This window comes from Opisthocomus hoazin, chromosome 6, assembly GCF_030867145.1.
Source record: "Opisthocomus hoazin isolate bOpiHoa1 chromosome 6, bOpiHoa1.hap1, whole genome shotgun sequence".
NCBI classification, from domain to species: domain Eukaryota; kingdom Metazoa; phylum Chordata; class Aves; order Opisthocomiformes; family Opisthocomidae; genus Opisthocomus; species Opisthocomus hoazin.
The window spans coordinates 64,277,367-64,305,357 of record NC_134419.1 but is presented as its reverse complement, the minus strand read 5'-3'; the positions used below and the strand labels follow the sequence as shown (position 1 = coordinate 64,305,357).

Genomic DNA, 27,991 nt, shown 5'->3' with positions numbered 1-27,991 from the left:
CACTAAAAATAAAAGCATTTAATATGGGGTTTTCACATGAACACACAGAAAGGCAGCAGTCTGAAACAGTGCATACATAGCATATATAAATAAGGACAAAGATTAAAAATACTTTGGAAACGATAGACTCTGGGAACAGTTAGTGGCTGCTCTGGGAATAAGTATCCTTGTGAGTCATTGCACAGGGCAGACAAATGAGACACATCCAAGCATGACTAAAACTCCCCCTCGCCTGTAAGACAGTGTGAACACATTGGGACTGCAACAGCCAAGGGTCCTAGAGACCAAATCCGTGAGCCACCACCCCCCTCGGCACCAAACCCCTTCTGGGACTGCCAGTCTGGAGACTGCACCCGCTGCTTTGGCAGGGAAGGCATCTGAGACATGCAGAACGCCAGGTGGATGCCCCATAGATAATTTTTCTTAGAGTTAAGCAAGTGTCAGCCATGCCAGAAGCCAGACAGAGTCCCTGAGCTAGAGGCATCACTAAGAGAAGAGTTACTTTCATCTATACGGGAGCAGCGTAGTTAGTCTGAGGAACAAGACTGCCTTGCCAAGCCAACAGCCACACAGAGATATATGTTCGAGTAAGCTAGGGGCAATGGGGAGAGGAGGGATGGGATGGACAAACGCTTCACCCAGCAACTGCCCCCAACGTAGACAAGAGCGGAGGAACCAGGACCAGACTCAGCTCTCCCTGCACTGCCGCTCGACCTTCGGCTCTGCCTCATCTCTGTTCAGAGGCAAAGCTGAGATCCCCAGGTCTCCACTAACAGCAGGCTGCAGGGGCAGGGTAGAAGCGCAGTCAGCAAAACACGCCATGCCCTTCAGAGAAGAGCACACAGACAGCTTCAGCCTCCAAAGGGAATGATTACAGACGACACATCCAAAAAGCACATACTACTACCACAGCAAACAGCCTCTGCCCTTCCTCACAGCATCCTTGCCTGCCCGGTCCCTGAAGAACCAGAGCTCTTTCTTTGCTGCAACAGAGGCTCCTAACACCAGTAACTCCTAACTCACACATCTACAGTCCCACTACCCGCTACATTTTCCAGGCAGCTCCTCCAATTTGGGGTCAGACTGGGAGCAGGCATGCCCAATAAAGTACCAGGAACACCCCTTTGGACAGAGCAGCACGAGGCACACAGCTTTGTATCTCAAAGGAAAAAATAACACAGTAAAGAAAGTGACAAATTCCAGCTAAGCTGCACAGGACTCCGATGCTGTGCTTTGACAGCTCTAGCCAGTCGGACTGAACTCCCTGCTCACATCCGATATTCACACCTCCTGCCACCAGTTGTCTCGGAAAGCTGTCAAGGGCACAGCTCTAACTCCTGTCGGCTGCTGGTTCTTAAAGATTAGAAGACAATTATAATTGGATTCCAGAGATTACTTCCTTCGCCAAGAAGGGCTGAGAAGTGTTTAGATGGTTCCCCAGCTGATTAATCTTTATTTCACAGTAGTGACCCTGTGTGTTTCCTACCCCAGAGTGCTTGCAGACAGGTACTTGGCAAGACTGGCTTACTGGAGCACTTTAGCTTAACAAGACAGCTGACACTGGCCAGCTGTGATGGGGGTTTATGCCCGATCTAGATGGTTTCATCTCATTTCTGCAGCTCAGACCAAAGAGCTGAACCCACCTCCAGCCCTTTCCCCCCAGTTTAATGACTAATCAGCCTGACCAGCCATCCAGATATCTTGAGCCAAAGCCTTAGACACCATTTGCAGCAGATCACAAACAGCCGGAGCGCTTTCTCGTGTCTCGTGCTGTTCACACTATTCCTACACTGCACACACAGCCTCAAGGCTCTGCCCACTACAGACACCCCAGCTTCCAAAGGCTGGGCTGTCCTGCCCCAGACAGCCTTGGCCAGCCTCCTGCCCTGCTCAGCTTAGTCTCCCCGGGTGAACACAAAGCAGGGACAACTCCGTGCTCATCAGGCAGAGCTGTACCATGGAAACACGAAGGCAGTGGGCAAGGGCTGCCTCCAGCTCAAGCTGAAACAGAGGGATGAGTTTATTGGGGAAGCTGCTTTCCTCTGGCCCCACTTGAAATGACCGCACCCAGAGCCTCTCCTCTTCTCTCAGGCCCATCCTGTGTTCTGTACCATTTCTGCACTCCAGCCCTTGGGAGACAGCAGAGCAAAACAGAGCCCAGAGGAAGAAGAGGAGGGCATGGCTCCAGAGGAAGCCCGGAGGTAATGCTAGCTGTCAGGATGCGGGTGAAGGTTGGAGTCCATCATTCTCACTGCTAACAGAGGGGAGGGAGTAAAACCAAGCCAATGTGTTAAAAATTCAGAGCAGAAAAGCAAAAAAAAATACAGCCTAGCAACATTGCAGAGAAAGCTGGGAGTGCACACAGGGCCCTGCAATGCACAGGGCTCTCCTTGTAAGCAAGCACTCCAGCTCTTCCCAGAGCCAACAGGTCAGACATGCTGCACAAGTTTTTGGTTAGATAGTGGTTTGCCCCATAGTAGAATGACATATAGTTTATATACAGAAAGAAACAAGTCCCTGCAGTCTTTGCAAAGGTCCAGTTTCAAGAGTGCTGCCATGTCGGTGAGGGTTGCCGTGAGCCTGCAGCACTCCCCCTCCGCGCAGCACATTATTCACAGCTTGCGAGGCTGGGCGTTCCCCACCCGTGCGCTGGGGCGAGGCGATTCAGAGGGATGACGAATCCTTGGAAAGCAGGTGGGCTCGCATGCGTCTACAGGATTCCTGGAGCAGAGAATGAGAGCAATTGAATGCTGGAGACACAGAATGCCATGCGAGAAAATGTTAACGTGCTGTCCTTCCCCTGCAAGGACTCCCCCGGAGTCTGCCTCCCACACCTTTTACCAAAGCAGAACGCTGGACAAAAGGCAGTAAGCAGACAGGGACAAACACAGCAGTTGGTCTTGGGCTGCAGCAACCTCTTGTGCCTCTGCCACCCTGACAGGCTATTAGCACTGCCCTGTGCTGCCAGCTTCCCTCCGTGTCCCGTGACAGCCAGCCTGCCAGCTCACAGGCAGAAGGGCTGTGCACACCCGCCTGGGCGAGACCCTTCAAGGCCCGGCTCCAGCATGCCAACTGCCTGCAGCTCAGCTTGGAGTGGGCTGCTACCAGCCAGGGGACCGCAGCGGTCAGAGCCTTGCGTGCATGCCATCACCTCTGCAGGCGTCAGAGCCCAGCAGGCCAGGTTCCCCACAGGAAGGAGTAGGAGTGTGTATGCGTCTCACCTCTTTCCGGCCCTCCAAAGATTTCAGCTTTGATTGGGACATGTGAGCTGGAGATCCACATTTCTGTAACTGGACAAGAGAGGGGAATAGTAGAGAGCTGTGGAATGAAGTGGCATCCACAGCCTTCCCTGGGAGCACCCTGTACTACCAGAGAGCTGCTACCACCCAAATCCACTCTTGGTTTGTCTGGGCCATGGGACAGCCCTACTACTCACAGGCAGCAGGCTGTGTACTACTTAAGGAGGACAGTGGGAGGGAGGGAAGGGGGCATAAGCCAATGCCCAAGGGCAGGGACACAGACAAGTCAGAGGGACAAGACTGGAGTGGAGGCCCAGTGCTGCCACCCCTGTCCTGATGCTGCCCTTGCCATCTGCTCTGCTCTCCCCACAGCAGCTTGCCAAGACCTTATCTGATCACACAGAAGAAACTTGGAAACTTTGCCTTGGGCAGAGAACAAACAGCAAGCAGCCCCCAAGGATCACTGCAACGAGTGCCCACCTTGCACTGAAACTCCCCTCCGTGCGCTCCCCCATCCGCAGCTTCAGCGGTGCTGGGAGCAGCCCTTACCAGGTGGACATTCTCTTTGCTGACTCGCTCAGGCTCCGGTGTGGCAGCCCTGCTCTTCCTCTCCAGGATAACCGGGGTTCCCAAAACTTTCCGCTGCCATAAGAAGAGAGGGCTGTTGGCTAATGCTTAGAGTGCAAAGTGAAAAAGAAAGGGAAGGAGCAGGATGCATTGCTGGTAAGCAGTTCGATGCCAGGAAAGAAAAAGGGAAGCCAAGCTGGGACAAAGATTGCAAAGCCGAACCACCTGAAATACCACGCCACTAGGCTGAGCCTGCGTGATTGTACAGGGTTTGGGAGCTGACCTGAGGCCGGGCCAGGAGCCCAGCCGGTCAGAAGCAGGCGCATGCTGCCGTGGGGCAGCCTATGGTGTGCTAACAGGCTAGACTACACGTCCGGCTCCCTGTCAGTCCTCATCTCAGGAAGCAACCAATCCTTCAGAAAGATGCACAGATCCTATAGCCATGCATTTCATAGATAATTACACTTTATACTAACAAGGCTTATTCTGATGGTGCTGCCTTTTCTGTCCCCAGTGGATCTGTGTTCTTCGGCAGCCATTACTTTGAACAGTCCCTACCTTTGAGGGCCTCATTCAAGCCATGGCAATGCGGAAGCAGAGAGCAACATCAGAAACTCACAGCAGAGAGCACAAGTCAGAGGCTGCCTTTACCTTAATGAGGCCGCTGAAAGAGCGCGAGCGGGTGCGCCGCGGTGCTGGGGATGCAGGTACATCAGAGCCAGGAGTGAGAGCTGTAGGATGCTTATTAAACTAGGAAGAAACATGAGGGCAGAATGTTAGCACAGTTACCGTTACAGTTACACCAGTCCCTCACTGCTGTGTGCTGCCCTACCTGCTGCCCTCTCCTTAGACCTCAGTTTGGCTCTTTTGCACCCCAAAATGGAGGAGCAGCTCAGAGCTGCAGGGAGAAGAAAGTAGAGGAAGGTCACATGTCCCACCCAGGATTATGGGGAGCTTGGGCGTGAGGCTGCGCTGTGCTGGCTACCAGGTTAGCCAAAAGGAGCAGCTCTTGGAGCAGAAAAGGATTTGGACAGCAGCTGGAGGCTGGCAGCCAGAACTGGTGCTGACCACACCGCCCAGTCTATCTGGAGCAGCAGGTTGGCTGGAAATGCTCACAGGACCAAGAGGAGACCAGTTTGTCCACTCCACACAGGCAACGGGGACAGGACTCTTTCCCTTTCTGAGGGAGGAAGCTCAACAAGGTTGTGATCAGGGCTGGGGAACTGCTAGCTGGCAAGTCCCTGGCTTGGAAAACAAAGAGCTGAAAGCACAGCTTGGTGCAGCAAGCTCCACACCCAGTATAGGCCTCCTCCTCCCCTGCCTTCTTACAGCTCTGCCTCTTACACAGCCCAAAGCTCACTCTCCCCAGCCTGCCCAGGACTAGAAGCAGCTCTCAAGCAGGCCCCGCCTTTAGCCCTGAGCCTATGATTGTGCTGACAAACACACCCCAAAGGCATCTTTCCTCCCCACACTACCTGCCGGATGAGCTTCTTCTTCTTTGCAGAGTCAGGCATGTTGTGGACATGGCGGAAGAGCTCCTTCAGTGCCTCCTCGGTGCGCTGCTGGGTCTCCTCCTGATGGCAAGTGTCCAGCCGGCTTCGCTTCTGAGACTTGAGGGGCTGCAGCTCCTTGGAGCCAGGAGACGTCAGCAAATCCAGGTCGTCCTGGGAAATCGGAGACAGCAGTCGCTTGCCATGCTTTAATCCAAACGAGCCACCCATCTGAGCCAGGCTGGGCAGAGTCTCATGAGCTGCCTCAACCCCAGTGAACGCAGAGGGCTGTGTTTTCCCTACCCCTCTGCAGCAGCACTGCACCAGCAGGCCCTGTGCCAGGAAGAGGTGACAGCAATACAAAGGTGACCCCATTGCTTCTTCCCTCCCCTCCCGGATGCCAGCTGCAGAAGCCCTTCCAGGCTTACAAAGGGTCAGTGCAGCTCCTTGCAATGCATCTTCCCCCTTCTGCAGTTATCCGAGGCAGGGAAGCACTTGCTGGCAAGACACAGACAAATCTTGTCCCAGAGGCAGCAAGTAGCCCTTATGCCAGCCCCTCTTCCAAGCAGCCTGGCCATGGCAGCAGGCACATCTGTCTGTCTGGCAGGCACAGCCCCACAGAGGAGCAGGTGCTGCGTGTACTGGGCACAGGGAGTAGGTCTGCTGTTAAATAGGGGCTGGTAGCCAGTAGCCTTCCCCGCGCTTGTGATTAACATATGCTTCAGCTCTGCCCATTTTCCCTAATGCAGCCACCTGCACTACCACACCATATGGTTCCCTCACTCCTGCTCTCTGACAGATCCTCTTTCATAACGTGGTTTGTTTTCAGCTTCTTTCACAGTGTCGCAGCCTCTGCCCTTTCACGGAGGGCAGGCACTGCATTTGCCGGCCTTACCTTTGATGTGTGGGCTCTGGATCCCAGGTAGTGCAGCCTGGCACACTCTCGGATGTATGTTGGGGCCTGCGATGATGAGGAGAGAAAAGGCCAAACGTATGTTTAGTATATTTGGCCCCGCGGCAAGAGTGGCCCCAGCAAGAGCTGCTTTTCAACCATACCACACAAGCCGCTTCCACCAAGACTCAGATGTTTCGTGCAGATAAAGCAATGGCATTTCATGTCCCCAGTGCAGTCCCTGTTCAGTTTCCTTCTGATGCAGGCAACCAGCACAAGTGGAACACAGAGTAAGGGCAGGCTTCCACAGAAACTTTTCCCAAGCAATTCCCCCAGCTCTGAGCTGGCCAAACAGGGGTCTGACAAAGAGGACAGAAGGGGAGCTTTCTGTGGGAGGACCCTGCAGAGAGCAGATGCCTACAGCGACCAGGAAGGTCCTGAGAAGTCCAGAGACTGCCTGTTGCAGGAAGACTTCCTCGGAGGAACCTGCAGAAAGCCGCACACTCCTCACTGTCCCATCACAGCACCCCGCTCCAAGCTGGACAGAGGCCCAAGGCTGCAGGCTGTGCCTGCAACAGCGGCGCGTTGACAGCCACAAGCAGAGAAGTTCACGACAGAATGCCCTGCCGTATCAGGCACTCGGCTCTTGGCAGCACTCACCCAGGAGAAGCCCCTTCAGCTTCCTCATCCTGCCAGAAGCTGAGGGCAGCCCCAGGAGCCTGGCCTCCCCGCTGGGCAGCAGGGCTGGGTGCCCAGCAGAGGGTGGTATCACCCTGCACCCTGCTTCCCACTGCCCGGGCACAGCCACCCACTGCCCTCCTCCTCCTCCGGGGCTGCCTGCCCAAAGACCTCCTCCCTAGCCACTAAAGGAGCAGTTTCTTGCAGAAATCGTCCTTCTCGCACTGCGAGAGAGCACCCAGAATATACACTCGACACCTGGGATCTGTCAGGACAAGGGGCATTCAGACTCCTGCTGAAGAGGCAGGGAGAGCAAGACCCCAAAGCACACTTACCTTGAAGAGTTTCTGAGAGTGTTTGATCATGAAGGTCACTCCGTTGTTTAGTTTTGTGATATTCTCCTGAAGGTCATTTGCTGTCACCTGGCAAGGGGACACAGCCAAAGGCACAGCAGTTAGAAGGGGAGAAGGAAGGGTCTCCGCTGCCCTTGCTGTCTCCGGGACACAAAGACACGGTGCCTCAGCAGGAGACCTGCTCTGAGGGGTCAGGCAGGCAGGGCTCACAGCGCACCAGCAAGCAGGGCTCGGGGAACCAAAGCTGCTCTGAGAGGAAGAGAACTATACAACTCTGGGGTCAAACAGTTCACCAGCAGCACAAGAAACCTGGCAGAGAAATCTGCAAGGTTTGGAGCTGTCATTCTTAAAAGCAGCAGGACTGTGCTGCGATTTCCATTTTACTGAAAAAGATGAAGCGCCATTGCAAATGAGACCTACAGCAGCTCTGGACTGAACACTAGGACTGAGCCCTGCCAGGAAGCTCCACCTCACCACCCCAGCCTCCAACCCTCACATCACTGTATCAATACTTAACCTTCCCATCTTGGTTCTTCCCCCGTAGGCCTGCCATGCCTCTGCTTTCTACCTTGCAATATCCCACCCGCAGATACTGAGGCACTGCTCACATTTCTGGGCCATAAGATGTGGGGTGCAAACATGAGGGCAAGATTGTGGGCAGACATCTTGTTCTTGTCCTGCTTCTTGGCGGTCTGGTAGAGCAAGTCCAGCAGCAGTTTGAGCAGACTGCGGTTGGGTGCGGGAAGGATCAAAAACAGCAGCTGGAGGGCTTCAATTTGGCGCTCTTTGTCTGGAGTGCTGGTCTTATTCCCCTTCTCATCAAACAGCGTCAAGTCTGTCAAATCACAAGGCAGAACGTGAAGGACATACATCACCTTCCCTAACCGCAGGCCTACTGCAACTGGTTACCCTTCCCTCTTCACATGCAGGTCTCCTCCAAACTACTGCACAGTTCCTGGCCCTCCGTCTCTCTCACCCCAGCTCCCAAGCTCCCCACCTGATGCGCTAATCTGTGGTACTCCTCCCACAAGACAACACAGTTGCTAAGAGCTGTGATGGCTTGGAAGGCAAGATGGAGGAAGTTCACATAGGGTAGTTCAATAACAGTTACTAAGTGCATAGAAACCACACTTCACCCAGACTTAAAACAGATGGAGACCCAGGTTACCAGTGTGGGCTCTACTCCTGTAGGTATCTGGCTATTGCTGGAGAGAGAAGACTGGGCTAGACAGACGTGGTGTGATTCCTTAGGATTTTCAGTTCCAGTCCTTCCACCATTAGGCTGACATGGCAGGAAGATTCCCTCTTACCCTGCCTTTAAGGATTACACTTCCTCAGCCTAGTGTGCTGCTCTGTAGCATTACCAGCTTTCTAGGAGGCTGGCTCCATTCCCTCTGCTCATCACTGCCTCTTTTTACTCACTCACCTGCAATTTTGAGGTGGGCATGGAAGTGCTTGTGTGTCAGTAGTGGCTCTGGCAATTCACCCAGGAACATCTTAAGCAGAGTGGCCACATCGTTGGAATGAAACTCCCCAGAGTCCAGGTCAATATCTGTACCACTGTTCAGAGCATCCTTTAGGATCTGTTGCCTGATGCTGTTGCCTGGCACCCGAAACAAGCCCTCTGCTCTTAGATCTGCTCGGCAGAGGGGAGAAAAACAGCCACTGATTAATCAGAGACTGATTCCCATCTTCTTATTAAAGCAGTTCCCTACCCTTTCCAGAGGTTGACAGCAAACCTCAGTGGGCTGCATTTAAAGGCATGACTTGAAGCTGGCTCCCATCAGCAGAAAAGTGCATGCACGGAGGGAAAGAGATTAACACACCTGCTAGGCAACTCTGGGGAAGAGTCGCCTAGTCCAGTCCCAAACTCCTGCTGCTGGAGAGCTCAGAGCTTTTCACTCAGTCTGCACCAGAGACCTGAGCTGGGCTAGACAGGTACCGCTTGGGTCAGGAAGACAGCAAGACAGAGTCACTTACTTTTGTGCAGATACTCGATTAGCTGGGAGACCTGTGCAATGCCTTCTTCTGTCAGCGGTGAGCCAAACACCACCCCTTTCTCTGCAGAACAGAAGATAGCATAACGTGTTCAGGCAGTTCAGACCCCGACAGCCACAGAGATGACTGGTCCCCAAAGAACAGGATCTCAGCATGCAAAGACCAGTGTCCCAAAAGGCTAAGGGTGAAGGTCACAAGGACCCCCACAGATGTGATATATCACAAGCACTCCCAAGTAAGTCACTTCATCTCACCGTGCCGTACTTACAAGGGCTTCATCATCCTGCATCTTACCTCAGCTTAATTAGAGTTTTTATCAGCTAAAGCAAACATTCTCCAGCTCCTTGAAAAGAAAACACCAGAAGAGATGTTTCAGTTTCAAAGGGCGTATACCTGCAAGCCTGGACCTTATGGAAACAGCAAAGTGGGAAGGGCAGATGTGACTGCCTGGACTGCCCAGGCGCCTGCCACAATAGCACACTCCACATTTGGGACGGAATGTCCAGATTGATGCTTGCTGTGGCTTGACATGGAGCGGAGCAGAAAGAAGACGTATAGCTATGAGACTATGGGAGAGGGAAACCAGCACTAGTGGGGAGAGCAGGGATGACCCAGGGATGGGTAATCCCTGGAATTCCTTAATTCCAGTGAAGCTGTCTTCCATGTCTGCTGCCTTGGCCTGAGTACACTAAAGCATGAAGTATCAGAAAGCTGAACAAGCAAGAGCTAGAAAAACAGAAGAGTAGTGAAGCAATGAGTTGGGCCCTTCTCCATATGCAGCACTTACAGCTCCTCTCACTCCTGGAGTTTGCTGGCATCTCATGGGACTGTTGCAGATCAGGCATGAGCTGCCAGCTTCAGAACTCCGTTCAGCACAGGCTACAGCCCCAAAAGAAGACAGAAGCACCTGAGCTGAAGGGAAGGAGATCCTTGCATGGAAGGAAACATTAGATGAGAAGCCCATTTAACTGAAAGGCACTTTTTGAACCAATGCAGAAAATTCTTCTTATCCAGAGAGGGAATTCCGAGGTAAGAGAGTGGTTATCCAGCAGGACAGTATTTTCTAATAAAGGGAGTCTTGCTGGCAAGTGGCTTTTTCCATCAGATACATATAGCCAGCAAGCTCTATGTCTCAGAAAGCTGAGGCAACTCCCAGGAGCTTCACCAGCAGCAACCAGAGCCCTGAGCACCACGTCTTCCCTCAGATGCATGCAGGTTTTGACTACAGCTAGAGACAAGATGCTGGACAGACCATACGGCAACATGCTGATTGGGACTGAGAGCTGGAACCAGGTACAGAGCTGGTTTGTCCTGCCCTTGCACTTAGGCTTCAAAGTGCCAACAGATTTAAGAAAAAAGTATTCCTCCCTTCTCCATGAGCAGACTGCCTGGAGCATGGGCCAGCTCTGAGGGCAAGCTGGGCATTTGCACCCATTGAAGCAGAGGAAGTTCCAGCTGAACATAAGGAAGAACTTCTTCACTCTGAGGGTGATGGAACACTGGAACAGGCTGCCCAGGGAGGTTGTGGAGTCTCCCTCTCTGGAGATATTCAAGACCTGCCTGGAAAAGCAGGGGGGTTGGACTAGATGACCCACAGAGGTCCCTTCCAACCCCGAACATTCTGTGATTCTGTCTGTGGCTGAAGATTTCCCTCTTTATTGTTACAGCTGATAGCCCAGCAATCCAAGCAGTGCGTTGTCTGGTCTGATAAAAGTTATCTCCCCCACAAGCTTTCTCTTGCCTCCGCCCTCCCCCCCAGCCCCGCAGCACATTTTGATTTTCCTAGCTTTTGGTCTGTTGTACTACAGATCTTACTGTTCTGTGGTGTTGATGCTCACAGCATGTGGGAAAGACCTGTTTAACCCTGTGCACTTCTCTAGCAGCCTTCCTGTACAACTAAATTTATTCCACCTGAAGAATGTTCCACTTTCTTCCAGGACTTCTGAAATACACGGTAAGCCACCAGGAACTCCAGCCTCCTGTTAAATCAAGAAGTTTCTGACCTCCCTCTGATAAACCACATGCTTCAGTCTTGCGGGAGAAGGGAGGGCAATGTGACCTCTTGATCCACATGTAAGATCTGAAAGGCTTGAGTGCAAAGGAAGAGAACAGTTGGCAAAAGATTCCTGTCCTTGAAGAAAACTAAACTCATTAGACATTCAACAGATAGAATCAATAGTGGCCACAAAGGGAAGAGGAAAATACATCTTCTTGAGACATGCAGGGCCTCACAAATTCGATTTACTTTTGAAGTCAGAAGTTGATATCTGAATGAGAATTTGGTTCTCAAAGAAACTTGAAAGAAGTATCTGGAGAATGGATGCTGAGTTACGAGGCTTAGATGTTATTGTACGATTGCTTCTGAAACTAAGCAGCAGCATGAGATTGAGTTTCCTAACGCTCAAAGCAGTTGTAAGTATTTGTAGCTTGATCAGCTCCGAGCTTTATGGTCCTTGGCCTCTGGCTTTGAAGAAATAAAACCTGTTTGTTCTAGCTGTTCTATAACATGAAGAAAAACAAATGAAGGCTCCAAGATGAAACACGGAGTACACAAAACTGATTTTCTCTGTAGGCACAAACTACTTTTTCTCAGAGTTTGGCCAAGGAGTTCACAGACAGTGCTTGTCAATGCAGGGAGCCACTGCCACTGCAGCCTGGGAGTGCAGCCAGCAGTCTTGGAAACATCTGCTAGCTGTAGTGAGACACACGGGCATGGAGACGTCTGAATGGGGGAAGACGGAGCTCTTAGCAAAGATAGCTAGTGGCAGATAAGAGCAGTGCTCCAGCAGAGTACAGCTAATCTAAAAAAAAACCCCATCAAGCTAGAGAAGGCTCACAAGCCCCAGCTAGGAGGTTTTGACAAGAACATAGAAGTTTCCACATACACTAAGAAAGCACTTTCAGCTTGGTTACTCACTTTTTTCTGTTTGTCAAGTGGCAAGCGACAGAGTTTAAGGTGTCCTGTTACTCTCTGGGAACAGAGGCCACAGCAACAACAGGTACGAGCACAGCGTAACTGCAGTTTCAAGACAGCATGAAGACCTGTTATTATGGAGCAGGAAGGTAAATCATGGCAATATGGAATAATTCTCACCTAAGGATGCTAAAGGACTTGATTTGCAGTACTTGATTTTTCCCCGCAGTGCTGTCCAGCCCAGGGTGAGTGTATCTACCAGGGTTCCCACAGGGCCAGCCAGGCGTGGAGGGCCGAAGTCAGCACCAGAAAATCCAGCCTGAGCAATGGGGCTTAAGAGCTTGTTCTTATGAAACACAGTGGAGGCATAGGTTTGGTAGAATCAGAAACACATAGAGAAACTAAGGTTGAAGAGGAAAAAAAGCTATGCTCGGACATAGTGATAGCTCCCTTCTCAGAGGTACTCACAACAGCAGAATTGCTCAGAGGAAGGGGAAGACTAATTAGAAGTGTTCAACCTCAGGCTGCCAACATCTGAAGGAAGCTACCCACAGCTTCTCTGCCAGCAGACAGCCAGTCTAGCTAGGAAACCGGAGCTGACAAGGGATGCGAGAGGTGCCCAGATGGAGGCAGTTTCTGTCTAGATGAGTGAAGTGTTTAACTGAATTTTATCAGGAGAACCAGGCTCCCCTTGAACGTGGACAGAGGTGGGAGAAGGCACACACACCCAGAACACCTTTTTAGTTACAACAAAACAGAGTGGTAAATGCCAACCACCGAAGAGGACAGGATCTGAACATAACAGTGCTCAAAAGCAAATCTCGGACTTCTGAGAAGGGGCCTGGGGCTAATGCTTGATAACTAAGACAGCTGAACTTGAAAGAGAAGAGTTGTAGTTTACCAGAAGAAAACTCCAGCTGAATGCTTGTCTCAAAGAGAAAGAGAAATACATCTTCTCCTGGGGTTGAATCTGAGCTTGAGCAGAGTCAGTCTGCAGAGCTTTGTCACTGACCCACTGGATTGGATGTGGATCAGACTGGCACTGGCATTCGCATGGGACATGCTTATAGATTTCTGAGCTGCATAGACAAGACCTTCCAGAGAGCTGGGACAGCTACTGTAGGACACAGTGGGCACTAAGTGCAGTCAGTGGCCTGGAAAACCTGGGCATTAACATTCTTCATGAAACCTGAAGCTCTCAGGCTTTACTGATACTCCATCACTTATGAGGAAAGCTAATGAGCTAAGGAAAACAGAGCATGGACTACCATGGACACAAACAAGGAGAGAGACAAAGACACCTTGGTGTATATTGGGAGAACCTGCAGCTTGTTCAGGCATCCCTCTCCAGCTCAGCGCTTATCCACAGAGCCCGACCAGAGACACTCAGGGACCAAAGCTGTCTCTACGTGGTTTGCGCTGCACTGAGCACAGCAAGCAGCAGACCCACCGAGGCCAACCTGACACAAGCAAACCACAGCCATAGCCCCCACAAGAAGGGTACTCTAGGAGCGGCAGGGCATTTCCTGGATGAACATCCTGCCCTCTGTTTTGCTCCTTTCTAGAGCTGGCATCCCCAGAGATTACAAACCTACAGTACAAAGCATTCAACACAAACGCTCAAAACAACAGGCCTACACCGAACATTTTGTAAACTGTGTGTAACAGACAGCAGTTGGCATCACCCCAAAGGTGGGCACCAGACATCACGCCATACTCACCCTTGCGCTTCAGAGACATGAGAGAACGAAAAAACCCAGAGGCTGAGCTGTTTGCCCCAGGCAGCTTCGGGTCCTCCTCTCCCATCAGCTGCGCCAGCTCTGCCCCAGGCAGGTCAATGAGCCTGGTAATGTTGCTGACAACCAGCTCTGTGAACACCTCTGGCTTTTCATGGCGCAGCTTTTCCACAAAGAAGTCAGGATTGAAGATGATTGGCTGGCTGCGGAGGGAGTCATTGCAAATGACAAAATTGCAGATGGCATCACTGGAAAAAAGGGAAGGAGAAAAAAAAATACAGTGAATCCTCATTGCTTTGTTTTCCACAGCCAGCTGGTCTGCCCTGAAGGAGACATCTGCCGACACAGGAGCTACCAGTCTACACCAACAGCACTGTCTGTCGTTGGTGAGCGTTCAGCACAGCGCAGTTACATTTCCCTTTGGAGCATAGACGTTTCTGGCCTGTTTGTACAACACAGCCCAAGACCAGCACTCCATAGCGTGATGGTAACATATGCAACATATGGCAACACCCAACTACAGCTTTCACTGTATCTACATCCTACTAGCTCAGGCAGGTAGGACACCCAATATTTTACATTAACTTATCACGCTCAGTCATAAATACGTTTGGTTCTGTCTCCCTTCCTCACCAGAAATTCACTCCCAGCAGGCTGAAAGTCTAAATCCCAACCTATATTTTCTCATGGCCAGCTTATACTCATCAGTTCACTTTGCCGTTCCATTATCCCTACCTTCCTATCAACAAATAGAAAGTTCCCATGTCCTGGGACTTTGTTTTTAAGAGCATAAGCATGCAACAACACCCACCCGCAGTTCTGCTAGGAATGTGGTCAAATGCTCCCAGGTGACAAGATGGCAGCTCCTGGTTACTGCTCTCTGCCAGCTACGATGACTGCCCAGCCATGCACTCCGTCTGGAGCGAGTGAGAACTCATCAGTATTAGCATAAGCCACGCGAGATCAGCCTTGAGGACCCCTTAGTAACCTCCCTCGTAGTACATCTCTTTCTGGCTCTCTTGCCTCTTCTTCAGGCTTGTCCTTTCTCATACCTCCCTATTCTCCACTGACGCCTATCTTCTCCATTCCACAGCTTCTCACGTGGCATGGGAAAAGGGATGCATCTCAGACACTGCTCTGCTAAGGGTTATCTATAACAGCTACTTAGCCCTACCAGAGGCTAGGTAAGCTATGTTTACCATGTCTAAAATCAAAATAAAGAGTTATCAAAGAGATTTCAGGTTAATCGGCGCTCTTAATGCTCACACTTCAAGCTTATCCCAATTTCCACCTACCTCTATGTCTTCCATTACCATTTTCCCACCACTGCTTCAAACACTTTGCATGCTTCTGAAGTCGAGCCCATAGGCTAGAGTTGCCTAGCTTCCTTCTCCCGGCTGTCTTTTACTTAAATATCAGGATTAGTGTCATTATTCTTCAGCCACAAGCTACTGCCCGATGTCATGCTCTGCCACGAAGCACTGGCCCGGCCCTGCGAGTTGGTGTGCCCGCTCTCCCAGGGCTCTGGGTGGAGGCTGCCTACCCACCCAGCATGCACACACTGCACGCTTTCACTGCGTGACATTCCCCAATCCTCTAATCATTCTTGGGCCCTTAGATAATACTTTCCACTGTTTCAACATCCCTCCTCGGTGGTGAGCTCTCCCTGAATCCCATTTCTGACAGCAGCTGCTGCGTGCACAGGTAACAGAAATGCTGTGCTCATGCACCAGGGCTTGCGTCAGTCACTTCGTGGTGGTGTGGCACCCGGGGGGATGCATGTCCCCTGCTGACCACCCCCAGGCCTCCAACGGCTTTCCCTCCAAAGCAGACCTTCCCACAGAGGGCTGGAGCACCTTGACCTTCCTCTCCTCTCTGATGAGGGGTGGAGGCCACGTCACCGTGTTCAGACCACGCTGGGCACTTGTGCTCTCTGCTCAGCACGCCTGCCACCCAAAGCAATTGCAGCCCACTGGACCTTACATCCATCGGTTCAAGCAGCAAGAGCACTTCAGCTGCTAGGTCAGAGATCTGAGCAACTTGTTGTTCTGATGTAAATCAACGGTAGCTAACGAAGGGGAGGACATCAAAGCACATTCTGGCATGTCACCTGAACTCCAGCCCATCTCCATGAGGTATCTGTGACCCCAGCAGCTATCTGAGCTACTGCTGTACATCTTTGACCTGAAAGACCATCTTGGCATGACTTTCCGGACGTGTGACCAGAATAAGAGAATAAAAGCCGGGACTCGGGCTCCACAAGGAGAAAGGAACTTGCTGAAATCAGAGGAAACCAGGCTTTCAGCGACACTTGCATCATGAGAATCCGTATGAAACCCTCTCCCCTTGCCACTGCTTTCCACAGATGTCAAAGACCCCTTCCAGAGGATGCAGAGGAGGAAGGTCTGCAAGGCAGACTGCAAGGCAATCTGCCAGGTCATCTAAAATTTTAGAAAGCTCTTAAAGGCTCCCAGCTGCACGGCTCAGAGTGGCCTAGCGAGCAGGCTGCTGCCTCCAAATGGGGGCCATATTTTTCCGAGTACCTCCCAGACTGTTTTTCAGCAGTTTGTTATCTGCAATAAATCAGGACTGAAATGTAACAACTCAGTATCAGCTGCCAAAACGCAACTGCCAATCGATCTGATCATATTCACATTGCATTGCACAGGGCCACAATGCACAAACAAGTGCCAGCTCTGCCCGTAATGCGGAGCAAGCCCTTTGCCTGAAACCCATGACAACTCATTCTGTGGCAATACAGACCCTGAGAAGGGTTAATAGCGAGTGTATAGGCCCAGTGACCCTGCCCGCAATGATCCGTGCGCTGTTATTCACTCACTAGCAGTTTTGTTTCCCCACAGAGAAGATATGCAAATACTTTGCAGCAGTTACATCAAGCATCACAGATTATCTGCTCCCTCTGACAATTAGATATATCTAGACCCAGAGAAAGAAAATTAAACAGTTTTGTCAACTAGAACTGACTGACATGACTTCTCTGCACAGCCAGCGTTACAAGTCACACAAAGTTTAACAACATATAACGCAAAAATAAATAGAAAAAAGTAGATTTCTTACATGAGTGCTGAGAGCTTTTGGAGAGGCATTAGGAAGCAGAGACAGGGAAAAGAACTTGCTCCTTGTTTCCAGCAACAAAAGAAACCTGCCTGTCCCAGCACAGCCTATGCAAATTCCACGCATGCTACGAGACACAAGGGCGCATTATTGGGCCTGAAAGGCCCCCTTGGCACACACTGGGCATCAGCCTTCACACAGAGACAAAACAGGAAAGAAAAGCTGGACAAATTGATTCATGTCTCTTGCCAAAGGCTGCGTAGCTGGAGTTTAACGGCAAATAATTCCTACATAGAAACCGGGGTTTTGAATTAGGACCAGCGTGGTATTGAGTGGTCTCCACCTGTATCCAAGAGGAATCCACAAAATAGCCCCAAATCTACCCTGCGTTCACCATGAGTAAAGCCATGCAAACACATTCCCAACAGCATCCAAGCACAACCATGTTATGATGCTGGCAGGACAACAGCCAAAGCCCTTCACTGCACAACCCCATGCCCAGAAACCTCACTAGAAACACTCTCTGCCCCTGCCTTTCACACTTTCCGATCCTTTCAGGGACAAAGCGCGTAGATCGGCCCCTCCAGAGCTGGAAAGAGCACCTGGCCGTTGCTCTTTGCTACCACTACTGTGCCACCACCATGTGCTGTTCATCCACTTCAGGCTTCCCGTTCCACGTTTCTCCGGATTCCCGCCCGGCTTCCCTGCCTGCCGCAGCTGGGACCAGCCTTGTATGCTCTTATTGTGGTATGGCACTTCAATGAGCTACTTAATTTTGAAAGGTCACTTTATTAGCAGCTCTTCCTCGCACAGAAAATTTGCCTTTGTATCATTATTGCTAATCAAAATGGAAATGTGAAGCAAACCCCTATTTCTGAGCAAAGATAAAGCCCCCACTGGCTTTACACACAATAACCCTGCCAATCCTCGCTGCTGCACACACTACAGCCTTCAGAAACAGCCATGTGCCCCATCTGCTGTTTTCATGTTAAAAAAGGAAGATGGATGTACTCTACCTACCCTCACAGTTCCTATAACAGCAGCAAAGGGGAGACAAACATGCATTCAGGGAGTTTATTGCCTTTTCCCCGCTTTGCTTGCAATTACTGTTATATTTTCTATACGCTGTGATCTCAGATTGCTTTACGACACATCAAAAGATGATAAAATAAAGGAATAAAAAGCTTCCTCTCCGATCCCATGAATAAAATCAAATCCCAGCGAATAATAAAACCTTGTACTAATAGGGTTGTGATTAAGACAGCAGATTAAAAAAAAATGGGTCCTATATTGTGCTGAGATTCTTGCCATTCTAGTGTCTTTTAGAAGCGAAGCCTGTGATCCCAGCCAAGTCACAAAGAAAGCTGTCTGTCACACACAACGTTCTTGCTTCAGGCATGACAGCCCCATCATTTCATGGGGAGTGGATGGTGCAGGAGGTCAAAATCATGATGGATCAATTAATCCCTAAGGTAACTAGATCCAGGCCAGGGAAATGCCTTGGAAACTAAGACAAAAATGAGACTTGAACTGGCAAAACCTGGTGTTTGAACCTGTGGTGCAAGAGCTGTGCAAGCAGGCAGATTAGCTCATGCGGCAGCACGCTTGCGTCAGGCAGGTGAGACCAACCATTTTATGTCTTTTAGAGATTTTATATCATTCTAACTCCACCCACGTGAAGGCAGAAACAGGTTCAAGCAACATGAAGTAGAGCGTAAGGAGAAGACAAGTAATCCAAGAAGGAAAAGGAAGAGGTACCTTTGGGACAAGGCATTAGTTGCGTTTGTCCAGGCGGGAAAGTGGAAAAACTGGAAGCTGCAGGTTGCAGAGGAGCCCAATGTACCTAAAATTCAGCAGGCAAGATCCGTCCCCAGTGCCATTTTGCGCACTTGGTACATCCTCACTAAGGAGCTAACACTTCAGACACACCTCGGCAGACGAGTTTTACCATACAGGAGTAAAAGGATCAGAGAGCTTTTGAAAATAAGGCAGATAATGGAAGAAAATCTCCCTCTATAATAACAAAATCTTTAGATTATAAGAAAGAGACCGGCTGCTATGAAATACTCAGAGCAGGGCGATAAGCAGGCAGCGCTAAAGAACACAAAACATGAGCAATTCTTTGCCTAGCTAAGCACAAAGGGAGACGGGACAGATGCGCACAGGCTCGTATTTCCCCAGGGAGCGAGGAGCATCTTTTCCTCCGTTGTGCCAGAGTAAGGAATCAATTAACGAGGACGTCTGAAGACAGTACTTCCAGAGCCAGATAGGAGCCATCCCAGATTTTGCAAAGAGATGAAAGAACCATAGTGGAATTATGTGGAATCATTTCAAAAGGACTAGAAGACAAATTATTTCCTAGATTTAAAAAAAAAAAAATTAAACTAAATCTAATGGGAATGGACTGCAGAGAAATTAGAAGTGACTTCACAGTTAAGGTTGCTTTGAGGACTGTACTTCAGACTGACATTCTTGTTAGATAGCATAACAAAGATCACATTCAGGCCTCGGATCTGCACAGTAACTCTTCATAGGATGACTGATTTGCCTCCGAAAAATGTCAAGAAAAACACGCAGCACTTTTTGCCTAGGGTTATACTCATAAGGTCTTTAGGGGCAGAGACCTTTTGTGATGAGTACACAGCACGTAACAGTGGATGCCGATCCTTGCCTACTGTCTCCAGACTTAATACAAGCAACTCATACTAGATAACACTGCCTTTTTAATTTTTTGCTTTGCTTTCTTCACATTTCAACAGCTAACACCAAGTGATTCAGCCTTTTGGCTATGGGAACCAGATAATAATATACAATTTAAACAGCAAGGAGCTGGAGAAGAAAGCTGCTATTGTGTGATGGCAGCCTGTGCTGGACAACCTGGAACTAACAGAACACCTGACCATCTTTTGGACATGGGGTAAGCTGGATATCCAAGTCACTGCTACAATCTACGAATTCAAATTCTGTCGCAGTAAAGGACTCAAAGCAGACCTTGGCAACATAAGCTACAGATCTGTGATGTGAACCTGCAGACGGACCTATCTGAGAAGATAAAAGCGTGGGGTGGGAGGACAGAAAAGCATGCTTTGGAAGAAACTGAAAATGCAGCACATTACCAGCGTCAAAGAAAACTGCAGTAGCAAGATAGCTTGATATATGTGAAACATCAAGAAATTTGCATTTTGGCATGAAACTTGTCAAGTTTGACCTCAGTGAATTCTTTTGTGATATCTTTAATAATAGCCATGGGAATATTTTAAAGTCCACAAAGCAGTACTTCAATCAGTCATAACAACATCAGAGTATCCAGATGCCTTCTGGTGCTGCGAGGAAAAGAACTGAGAGGCCCTTAGAGAGGAACCGCATGTTGACTGCAGTGCTCCTCACTGAGCTCCTTCCCAGCACCTCCACCGCGGCTCTGGATGATCCCACGCTGTGCGAAGGCTCACCCTCCTACCCAAGGCTCTAAAGAAATGCAGCTACTGCCAGAAACCCAGTAATTTTACATTAAAAATCTGCAAGCTCACATGTCTGCCTTAACATCAGAGTAACACAGCCTAACAGCATTAAATAGCAACACCGCTCCAATTTTCATGATTTTCAATGCAGTCTAAAGTTTGTGTCTTTATTTTAATGTAAACCCCTACAGGGAGTGGCAATAGAAGCAGAGTCTTAGATCCCATCCTGATTTCACTGAAACCAGCACCAAAACCGAATCTTTTCAGATGGCAGCAGCTGCCTTTTCTCATTAGTGATCTATTCACTTTTATCACTGTGGCACTGGGAACCTTGGTCACAGCTGGGGACTCCCCTATGCTCCATGCGGTACAAACACAGAACAAAGGCAATATCCCGTCTTTAGAGGGCTGATAGCTAAATCTGAAATGAATGCTGGATGGACAGAAAAGAGGAGGAATCCCAAGAGAAGAGGCAGCGCTATCAGTCAGCATGACTGATACAACTGAACTCTGCCAGCTTTTCCGTAGACACTATTAAAAAGGAGGGCGACGAAGGGCAGGAAAAATAATCAGGTCACACTGCAGACATTTAGAAGAAATCCAGCCTCTGTGTGAGGGGCGACATGGGACTGAGCACAAAGGAGCTGGTTTGAAAGCTGCCAGGCAGGGACGGCTGGGATGCGGGGCTGAGGAGGCAAGAGCCGAGCTCCAGGCTTTGGTCGGGAATGGCTGGTGAGGCAGAGACGAGTGGCTGCGGAGCCGGAGGAGCCCGGCAGCACACAGGACACTGTGTGGCCACATCCGGACCCCGCAGCAGTACGAGAGGGTCGCAGCCCGGGGAGCCCTGCAGCCACTTCCAGTCACCCAGAACGTGCAGGGCAGGCATGCTGCCTTCCCTCGGGAGGAGGTCACCAGGCCTGGGGCTAGTCTGTATAAAGACTGCATTGATGTAGTTTTCCCTTCCAAGTCATATAGTTACAATCATGACAAAACAGTGCATCTTTTTTGCTTTATTTTACTAATTTTAGCCATTTGGCTTGTGAATAACATACCATAGATCTGAGGTATCTGCCCTGAATGCTGCGCCCCATGTCCAGGACAGGGATTTTGTGCCTTTTCTCCCCATGCCCTGCAGAATTACCCACCACAACCTTTGACTACGAGTCAAACTAACAAACTGCAAGGACACATCCTCTTTTCGTGAGCCCTAACACCTTTCTTGTGTAATCTCAAATTCTCTACTGAACATCTCTCCATGGACTCACAGCAACTGATCACTCTTCATTCATATCCCAGGTAGGGAATTTCTTCCTGCTTTAGTCTGTCTTGTTCTTAGCCGAATGGACTGCAAGGTCCACGCGTGTCTGCTGTATCCTCAAAGTGTGCATGGGCACTTTCCAGTTGCCAACAGTGATAGCATTCCCTTACTCTCCTCATTTTAAAATGCCTTTAACTTCTTTACTTTCCCATTTTCAGTGTACTGGAAGTCAGTAGGAGGCATGGCCCAATCCTACCTTTACCTCCTTGGCCTCTAGCACTCAGAAATTGCTGCATGCACCTCTGATCGTCACCCTTACAACTGAAGATAAGAGCCCTAGGGCATCCTTCAGAGGCAGTGAAAAATGCAGTTCACAGACTGGCAAAGATATAGCATACAGATGCTTCTCAGTCCAGTAGCTCCAAGCCAGTGTCCAGGTCAGAGCAGAATTAACATGTATAAAGAAGAGCCCCACAACAAACAGGTTTACTTCTGACATGAAAAATCAGGCAATCACACAAAAAGAGCACAGCAAAATTAACAATCTATTGTAGCAACTAGTCTGGGAACTCAGAGCAACCCAGGAAGGAAGGAAGGGTGCTTTCCTGCAGCCCTCCCACAGGATGATAATCACCCAAAACTGGTAGCACCAGCTCATGCCCAGAACACACTCTGGAATCCCATTCCACCATCCGCTGTCAGCGCTTGAGCAAAGCATCGCAATTTGAGTGTAATGTGCTGTAGCACTCAGGTTCACTTGGTTGCTGCTGTTTTTTCTGGACCAAGCGGATACAAAGACCTGGGTCAGGACCCACAGCCAGCTCTCAACAGTGCTGTCGGGTGAGATTTTGTAGCCACAGCCTGGCAAATACAGAGAACAAAGGTACTCAGAAAGTCACAGCTCTTGTTTTTGTTTCTTCTTCACTCTGAGGGTGCCGGAGCACTGGAGCAGGCTGCCCAGGGAGGTTGTGGAATCTCCTTCTCTGGAGATATTCAAGACCCACCTGGACAAGGTCCTGTGCAGTCTGCTTGTGGTGACCCTGCTTCGGCAGAGGGTTGGACTAGATGACCCACAGAGGTCCCTTCCAACCCTGACCGCCCTGTGATTCTGTTCATTACACTTTTGCAGCTCCATAATACTTTGCTCTGGAGGTGCAACGGGCAAGCCGAATGCTTGCATCTGTATTTTGTATCACGGTGGCGTCTGCAAAGGATGAGAGCACGTCACATCCCTTCCCATCAGCAATCCTCTGCAGAGACACCACTGAGCATTTCAGAGGCCACATCCCCTGTTCCAGATGTGTAAACTGTCACAAGCTGGAATGGCAGTGATGCACACCTGGATGCCTGCCAGCATTTCAATGAGCTGGTGACATCTGGTCAGGGCTGCCGAGGCACACGGATAAACAGGCTCAGCCAGCCGCAGAGCAGCACAGCACGCAGCACCAGAGGGAAGGTGATGCACAAAGCAGCCCAATTAACTCGCCAGATTGAACAGAATGGGGGCTGAGTGCTTTTGAGGGGGATTTGGGCAAGCTAGGATCTCAAAAACTGGAATGTTTTACACAGATAACAGGATTCATGTGACAATAAGCCACACTGTCACTTCATGCAACTCTCCCATACCGACCAGCAACTGCTGCTCTCCCCACCATGCCTGGATTCACTGGTTTCTCTGCAGAGCCCAGGGCCCAGGGAGCAGCCAGATATTTGTGTGCTGCTCTGGGGGATGTGGAGCAGCACGTCTGTGAGAGGGCAGCTCCGAGGACCCCCAGAGCTTGTGAAGGACATTCCCTCACAGGCTTCAGCTCTTCAGCTCTCCAAGGCATGACCAGCCATAGCACGCTCGTCTCCTGCTGTAGGACAGCTTGCGAGTGGGGCTGCAGGAATGCCCATATGGAACTCCCAAACCATAAAGCCATGTTTCAACACTGAGTCTCAACTCCAGCAAAACAAAGTGGAAAACTAATGCCGGCTCCCCAGAGAACTCCCTGCCTCTGAAAATCAGAGCTGCCACATTACTGCTCAGGGAGAAAAGATGTTTTGGCCGGATTCCAAATTATTAGAGCTTTATAGGCCAAAAGCAAATACATTAAAAGTTCTCGTAAGCCAGCTGGCATGCGATTATTTAAGCAGCTTACCACATTCCCCACTATCTACAGTTTCTGAAAAAAAAAATACGAGGAAAGTCTAGATAGCTTAATTGCAATTACCTAGCGCAGAGGTGAGAAAGGCCAAGAGCTAGGGAGTGAGGCTGTTGCACCCCGGAGAAAAGGGCTCAATGTCCCTGTCAGACACAGCAGTGAGAGTAATGCATCCCCGGGGGAGAGGCCAGGAACACACAGACCTGTGAAGCTCTGAAACAAGGGGTCAGCCAAATCTATCACACCATGGGGCCGCGGTTCCTCCCATTCCTCTCCCCAAGCTGGCTCCGAGGCCGCTGTGAGTTGGGAGCACAGGAACCCACATTGCCAGTCCCCAGGATCACAGCATGGCGAAAGCCTGTGCAAAAGCAGCACAGCAAGCTCCATGCCTGAACCCAGCGGAGCACAGGCCAAGGAAAGGGCCTCAGCTCCCTGTTCTGGCCTCCAGCTAAAGAAGTGAAAATGAGATCCTACAGAAAGAGCTAACTCTGAAACAAGTGGAAAATACACGGCCTCAGGCTCTGACCAGGAGCTTACAGAGGGACAGTGTTTCCAAGAGGGACTTGACTTCAGCGTAATCATTAGATATTAGCCAACATTTCCATGCTGCCCTGTCGTCTTCCCATCTGTTCATGCCACTTATTAAACCGATACACAGTGAAGACTGTTGACCTTTAGGACAAGGAATTTGATTTCCCAGCACAGTGTCTGGCACTCGGCGCTTCAGTTTCAGCCTCAGCTGAGTGCCCAGGCACCTTTAAAGGAGCGTTAATGAAACCCAGTGACATTTTCATATGCATGTAAATGTGCACACAGCAACAAGGCAGTGACTAGGCTGGCAAGGAGACCCAGACGTTGCTTTGGGCTATGTGGGCAAGCAACGCTCCCCCTTCACGCGAACAGACAATAAACTGAAGCGTAGCAGAACAAGGATCCTGTTGTCCAAGCCCATGCCAGGCCCGGGATGAGAACAGGACTGAGTGTTACGTGCAAACATACAAAAATACCGTAAATGCAACACAGCCTTGAGTTTGGATGTGCGCCTGGCAGGGCTTGGACTGGGCAGGGGTTAAATGCAAGTCTAGGTCTCAAAGATTTTAGTGAGAGCTGTGAAGGAAGTGCTTGAGTAAGACTGTCCCCTGCTCCAGGCTATCTTCAGGGAAAAGTAGCCTTACTTTCAGACTTGGCTTTAACTCTGAAATCAACCATTTCTCCTGCATGACCCTCAGCAAGTCACTGCGACTTTTTTTTTTTGCCATCAAACCATATTTACAGTGAACATTTTCCTATTTGCAGTAAAACATAGATAGCAACTGTGTCTCCTTTATCGCCTGTTTAAGATGTGAGCTCTTGATGTCCAGTTGTGCACTGACACCCTACCAAGCCATTTTAGCAAGATACCTTATGGCTTTTTCCAGCACACCCTGCCTTCCAGGCCCATGGCCTTTTCCCTTCCACTCAGCCCACCCCTGCCATATCAAATAGCTGGCATGAACGCTGAGTGCCTGGCAAAGCATTTCGGCACTGCTTGAATCGAACATTAAATGCATTCATTAAACAGACAGATGTTTCTCTTTTGAAATTGAGCACTCGGGCACACTGCAATCATCATTCTCAGTTATGAAGAGCCAGGCAGAGGTTAGAGAGACCACAAGCAGAAGAGAAACCCACACAAATCATCTTTTGTCATGTTCAGTAACATTTGGTAAGGAGGTTAAGACAACCAGCTTTCATTTCCAATCTTTAAGTCAGCATGATGTAAGACCACACGCGCAGCGTGCAAGCTTTACTAGCTAACTCGCACTTCTCTCCAGATGAGAGGAAATAGCAGCAAAAGCACGGTTGTGGAGCATACTTTAAAAACAAAAACAAAAAACAACAAGCTTTGTGGTGACCGACCTGCCCAGCAAGAGCTCGATTTGCTAGCGCTACCTGCGGGTGACTGGAAGCGCTGGAGTAAAGCTTGCACTTGAGGCTTTGCTTTAACACCATCACTTGCGGTGGGGTGGGTAAAGACCTGGGGAATTGCATTGTAAGGGCAACTGTCAGCACATAACACATAAATTCAGTCATTTGGATTGATCCAGGCCACGTTTAAAATGCTCTGTCTGAAAGAGCATACTCATCCCTTCACTGGGTCCAGCGTTTTCGGCCCTCCCTGCGCAGACGTACCGCACTGAGCGCCATCCCCACCCCAGAGCTCTGCCCCACGGCAGGCACAGCAGCAGAGCGGTGATGCAGCCCCCAGATGAGCCCCGCAAGCCCATCAGGACGGGTCCCAGCCCGCTGAGCTGAGGGCAGCACTGCCGTGAATCAGGCCGTCTGCGAGGCGCCAGCTCTCGGCCGTGATTATTTTGCGAACCCACAAGAACAACCCCGCAAAGGAGGCTCCGCTTGCGGCTCCACACCGCGTATGTGGGAAGAACAGGAAAAAGAGCAAGAGAAATCACAGTTTTTTAGCAGTGAATCAAAAAACTCCGTTCCAGGGAGGTGCTCAGTCTCCGTGACTTTACTGGCAGTGGTCACAGCACCGTTATGCGCATAAGGGTACGCGCTAGAGATTAATTACGCGCAGCTTGCGGCGCAGGGATGTTCAGCAAGCGGGAGCAACGCCCACAGCGCGGACGCAGCGAGGGAGCGGGGGCCGGGCGCACCGCAAGCCGGCACAGTGCCATCACCCTACCGAACCCCGCAACTGCCGGGCGCTCGGCACCGGGCCTCTCCCCGCCGCTGCGGGAGAGGCAGCGGGAGCCCGCCCCGCCGCAGCACGCCCCGCACCTCGGCGGCGGCCCGCAGCGGGGGCAGAGCCGCGCGGATCACCCGGGCGCGGGGACACGCGTGGGCTTGGAGCGGCCCCCAGCCCCGAGGAGGCTGCGGCGCAGCACGGCCAGGCTGCGGGGAGCGCTCCCCGCCCGCTGAGGGGAACCGACGCAGGGGCCGCCCGGGCGGGGAAGAGGCTCACCCCGCCGCAGCGGGGATGGCGAGCGCCCGGCCCGCAGCGGAAGCACCGCAATGGGCGGGCCCAGGCCGGGGTGCGCGGCCGGCGCCTGCCCGCCAGCAGCGCGCTACCCGCAGCGGGCCGAGCCGCGACCGGTAACGCGGAGATGAATGCCCCGGAGAAGGGGCGAGATGGCGCCGTCCCCCGGGGAGCCCCGCTCCTACCTGGCCCCGCACCGCCCGCCGGGCGCCGGTGCTCCCGCCGCCATCTCATACCTGCCGCTCCGCCTCCCCATTGGCCCGCAGCGCCACACCTTCGGTCCCGCCCCGCCGGGGACGCGCGTCGCCATTGGCTATATCCCGCGCTGCCTCGTCACCATTGGCCGGTTCGAACGGGCAACTGCCGATCCGCTAGCAAGACGGTGGAGAGAGGGGAACGGCCGCCGCGCTGCCTGCTGGGAGTTGTAGGCCGGCGTGAGGCGCGGCCTGCAGAGCCCCCCGGGGCGCGGGGAGAGCCCTGAGGGCCGCAGAGCGGTTCCGCAGCGGGCCCCAGGCACCGGCCTGTCCCCGCCGTCCCGGGAGCCGCCGGCACGCCTGGCTCCCACTGCCGGGGGCGAAGGGCGGGGAGGTGCGTGCGCCATGTTGCCTGCGCTGGGGCGGCCTTGGCGTCGTTGGAGCCACCACCACAGCCCCCGGCGCGGAGAGGGGAGCAGCTGAAGCCCAGCCCAGCACCAGCGCGGGGCCGTGGAGGTTCTCGTGGCGATGTCTGTTGGAGCCTTGTGCACACCTGACACCCCAAGCCCCGATATGCAGTAGAAGAGTAAAATCCGCAGCCGTTTTCTTTCAAAGAAACCCTTGCAATGAGGGTTACGCATAACCAGCACAGCAGGGGCCGTGCGGGGCCACAGAGACCACACAAAGCGCGCGCCATGAACCCCAACCCGCCTCTCAGCTTGCGTAATTTCTATCTTTGCTCATCATCGAGGAGAAATGAGAGGAACTGAGACACTGGAAAAGCAGTTTTATTTCTTTGTTTCCTGTTTGTTTTTCCTGTTTCCTTATGGAAGCGCCTGCCTTGCCCCCAGCTGTCCCTGTGCCCCTGCACACCTGCTGCACCTGGGTTTGCACAGAGCTTTCAGGGAGCAACCAAGAGAAGACAAGACAACTTTTTCAAAACAAGAAGTGAAACTGTAGATCAGAGGGCTGGGGGGACTAGGAATTAAACTGACAGTTTTTTAATTGACTGCATTCC

The 27,991-nt window shown here is 51.2% G+C and overlaps 1 protein-coding gene across 2 annotated transcripts; it reads right to left on the bottom strand.

Moving 5' to 3' along the window:
- Nucleotides 1-3: 3 nt before the first annotated feature.
- Nucleotides 4-27,038, bottom strand: ARHGAP19 (Rho GTPase activating protein 19). 2 transcript variants are annotated; one of them, XM_075423570.1, is made up of 12 exons: nucleotides 26,965-27,038; nucleotides 13,853-14,115; nucleotides 9,200-9,280; nucleotides 8,646-8,855; nucleotides 7,828-8,054; nucleotides 7,202-7,288; nucleotides 6,192-6,257; nucleotides 5,282-5,470; nucleotides 4,458-4,556; nucleotides 3,789-3,881; nucleotides 3,222-3,290; nucleotides 4-2,721 (listed from the first exon to the last, which is right to left on the bottom strand). In XM_075423570.1, the coding sequence occupies exons 1-12, from the start codon at nucleotides 27,033-27,035 to the stop codon at nucleotides 2,665-2,667; spliced, it is 1,512 nt and encodes a 503-aa protein (XP_075279685.1). In that variant the 5' UTR covers nucleotides 27,036-27,038; the 3' UTR covers nucleotides 4-2,664. The 2 variants fall into 2 exon arrangements, with proteins under 2 accessions (XP_075279685.1, XP_009935967.1); XM_009937665.2 differs by lacking the exon at nucleotides 26,965-27,038 and adding an exon at nucleotides 16,946-16,999.
- Nucleotides 27,039-27,991: the final 953 nt, after the last annotated feature.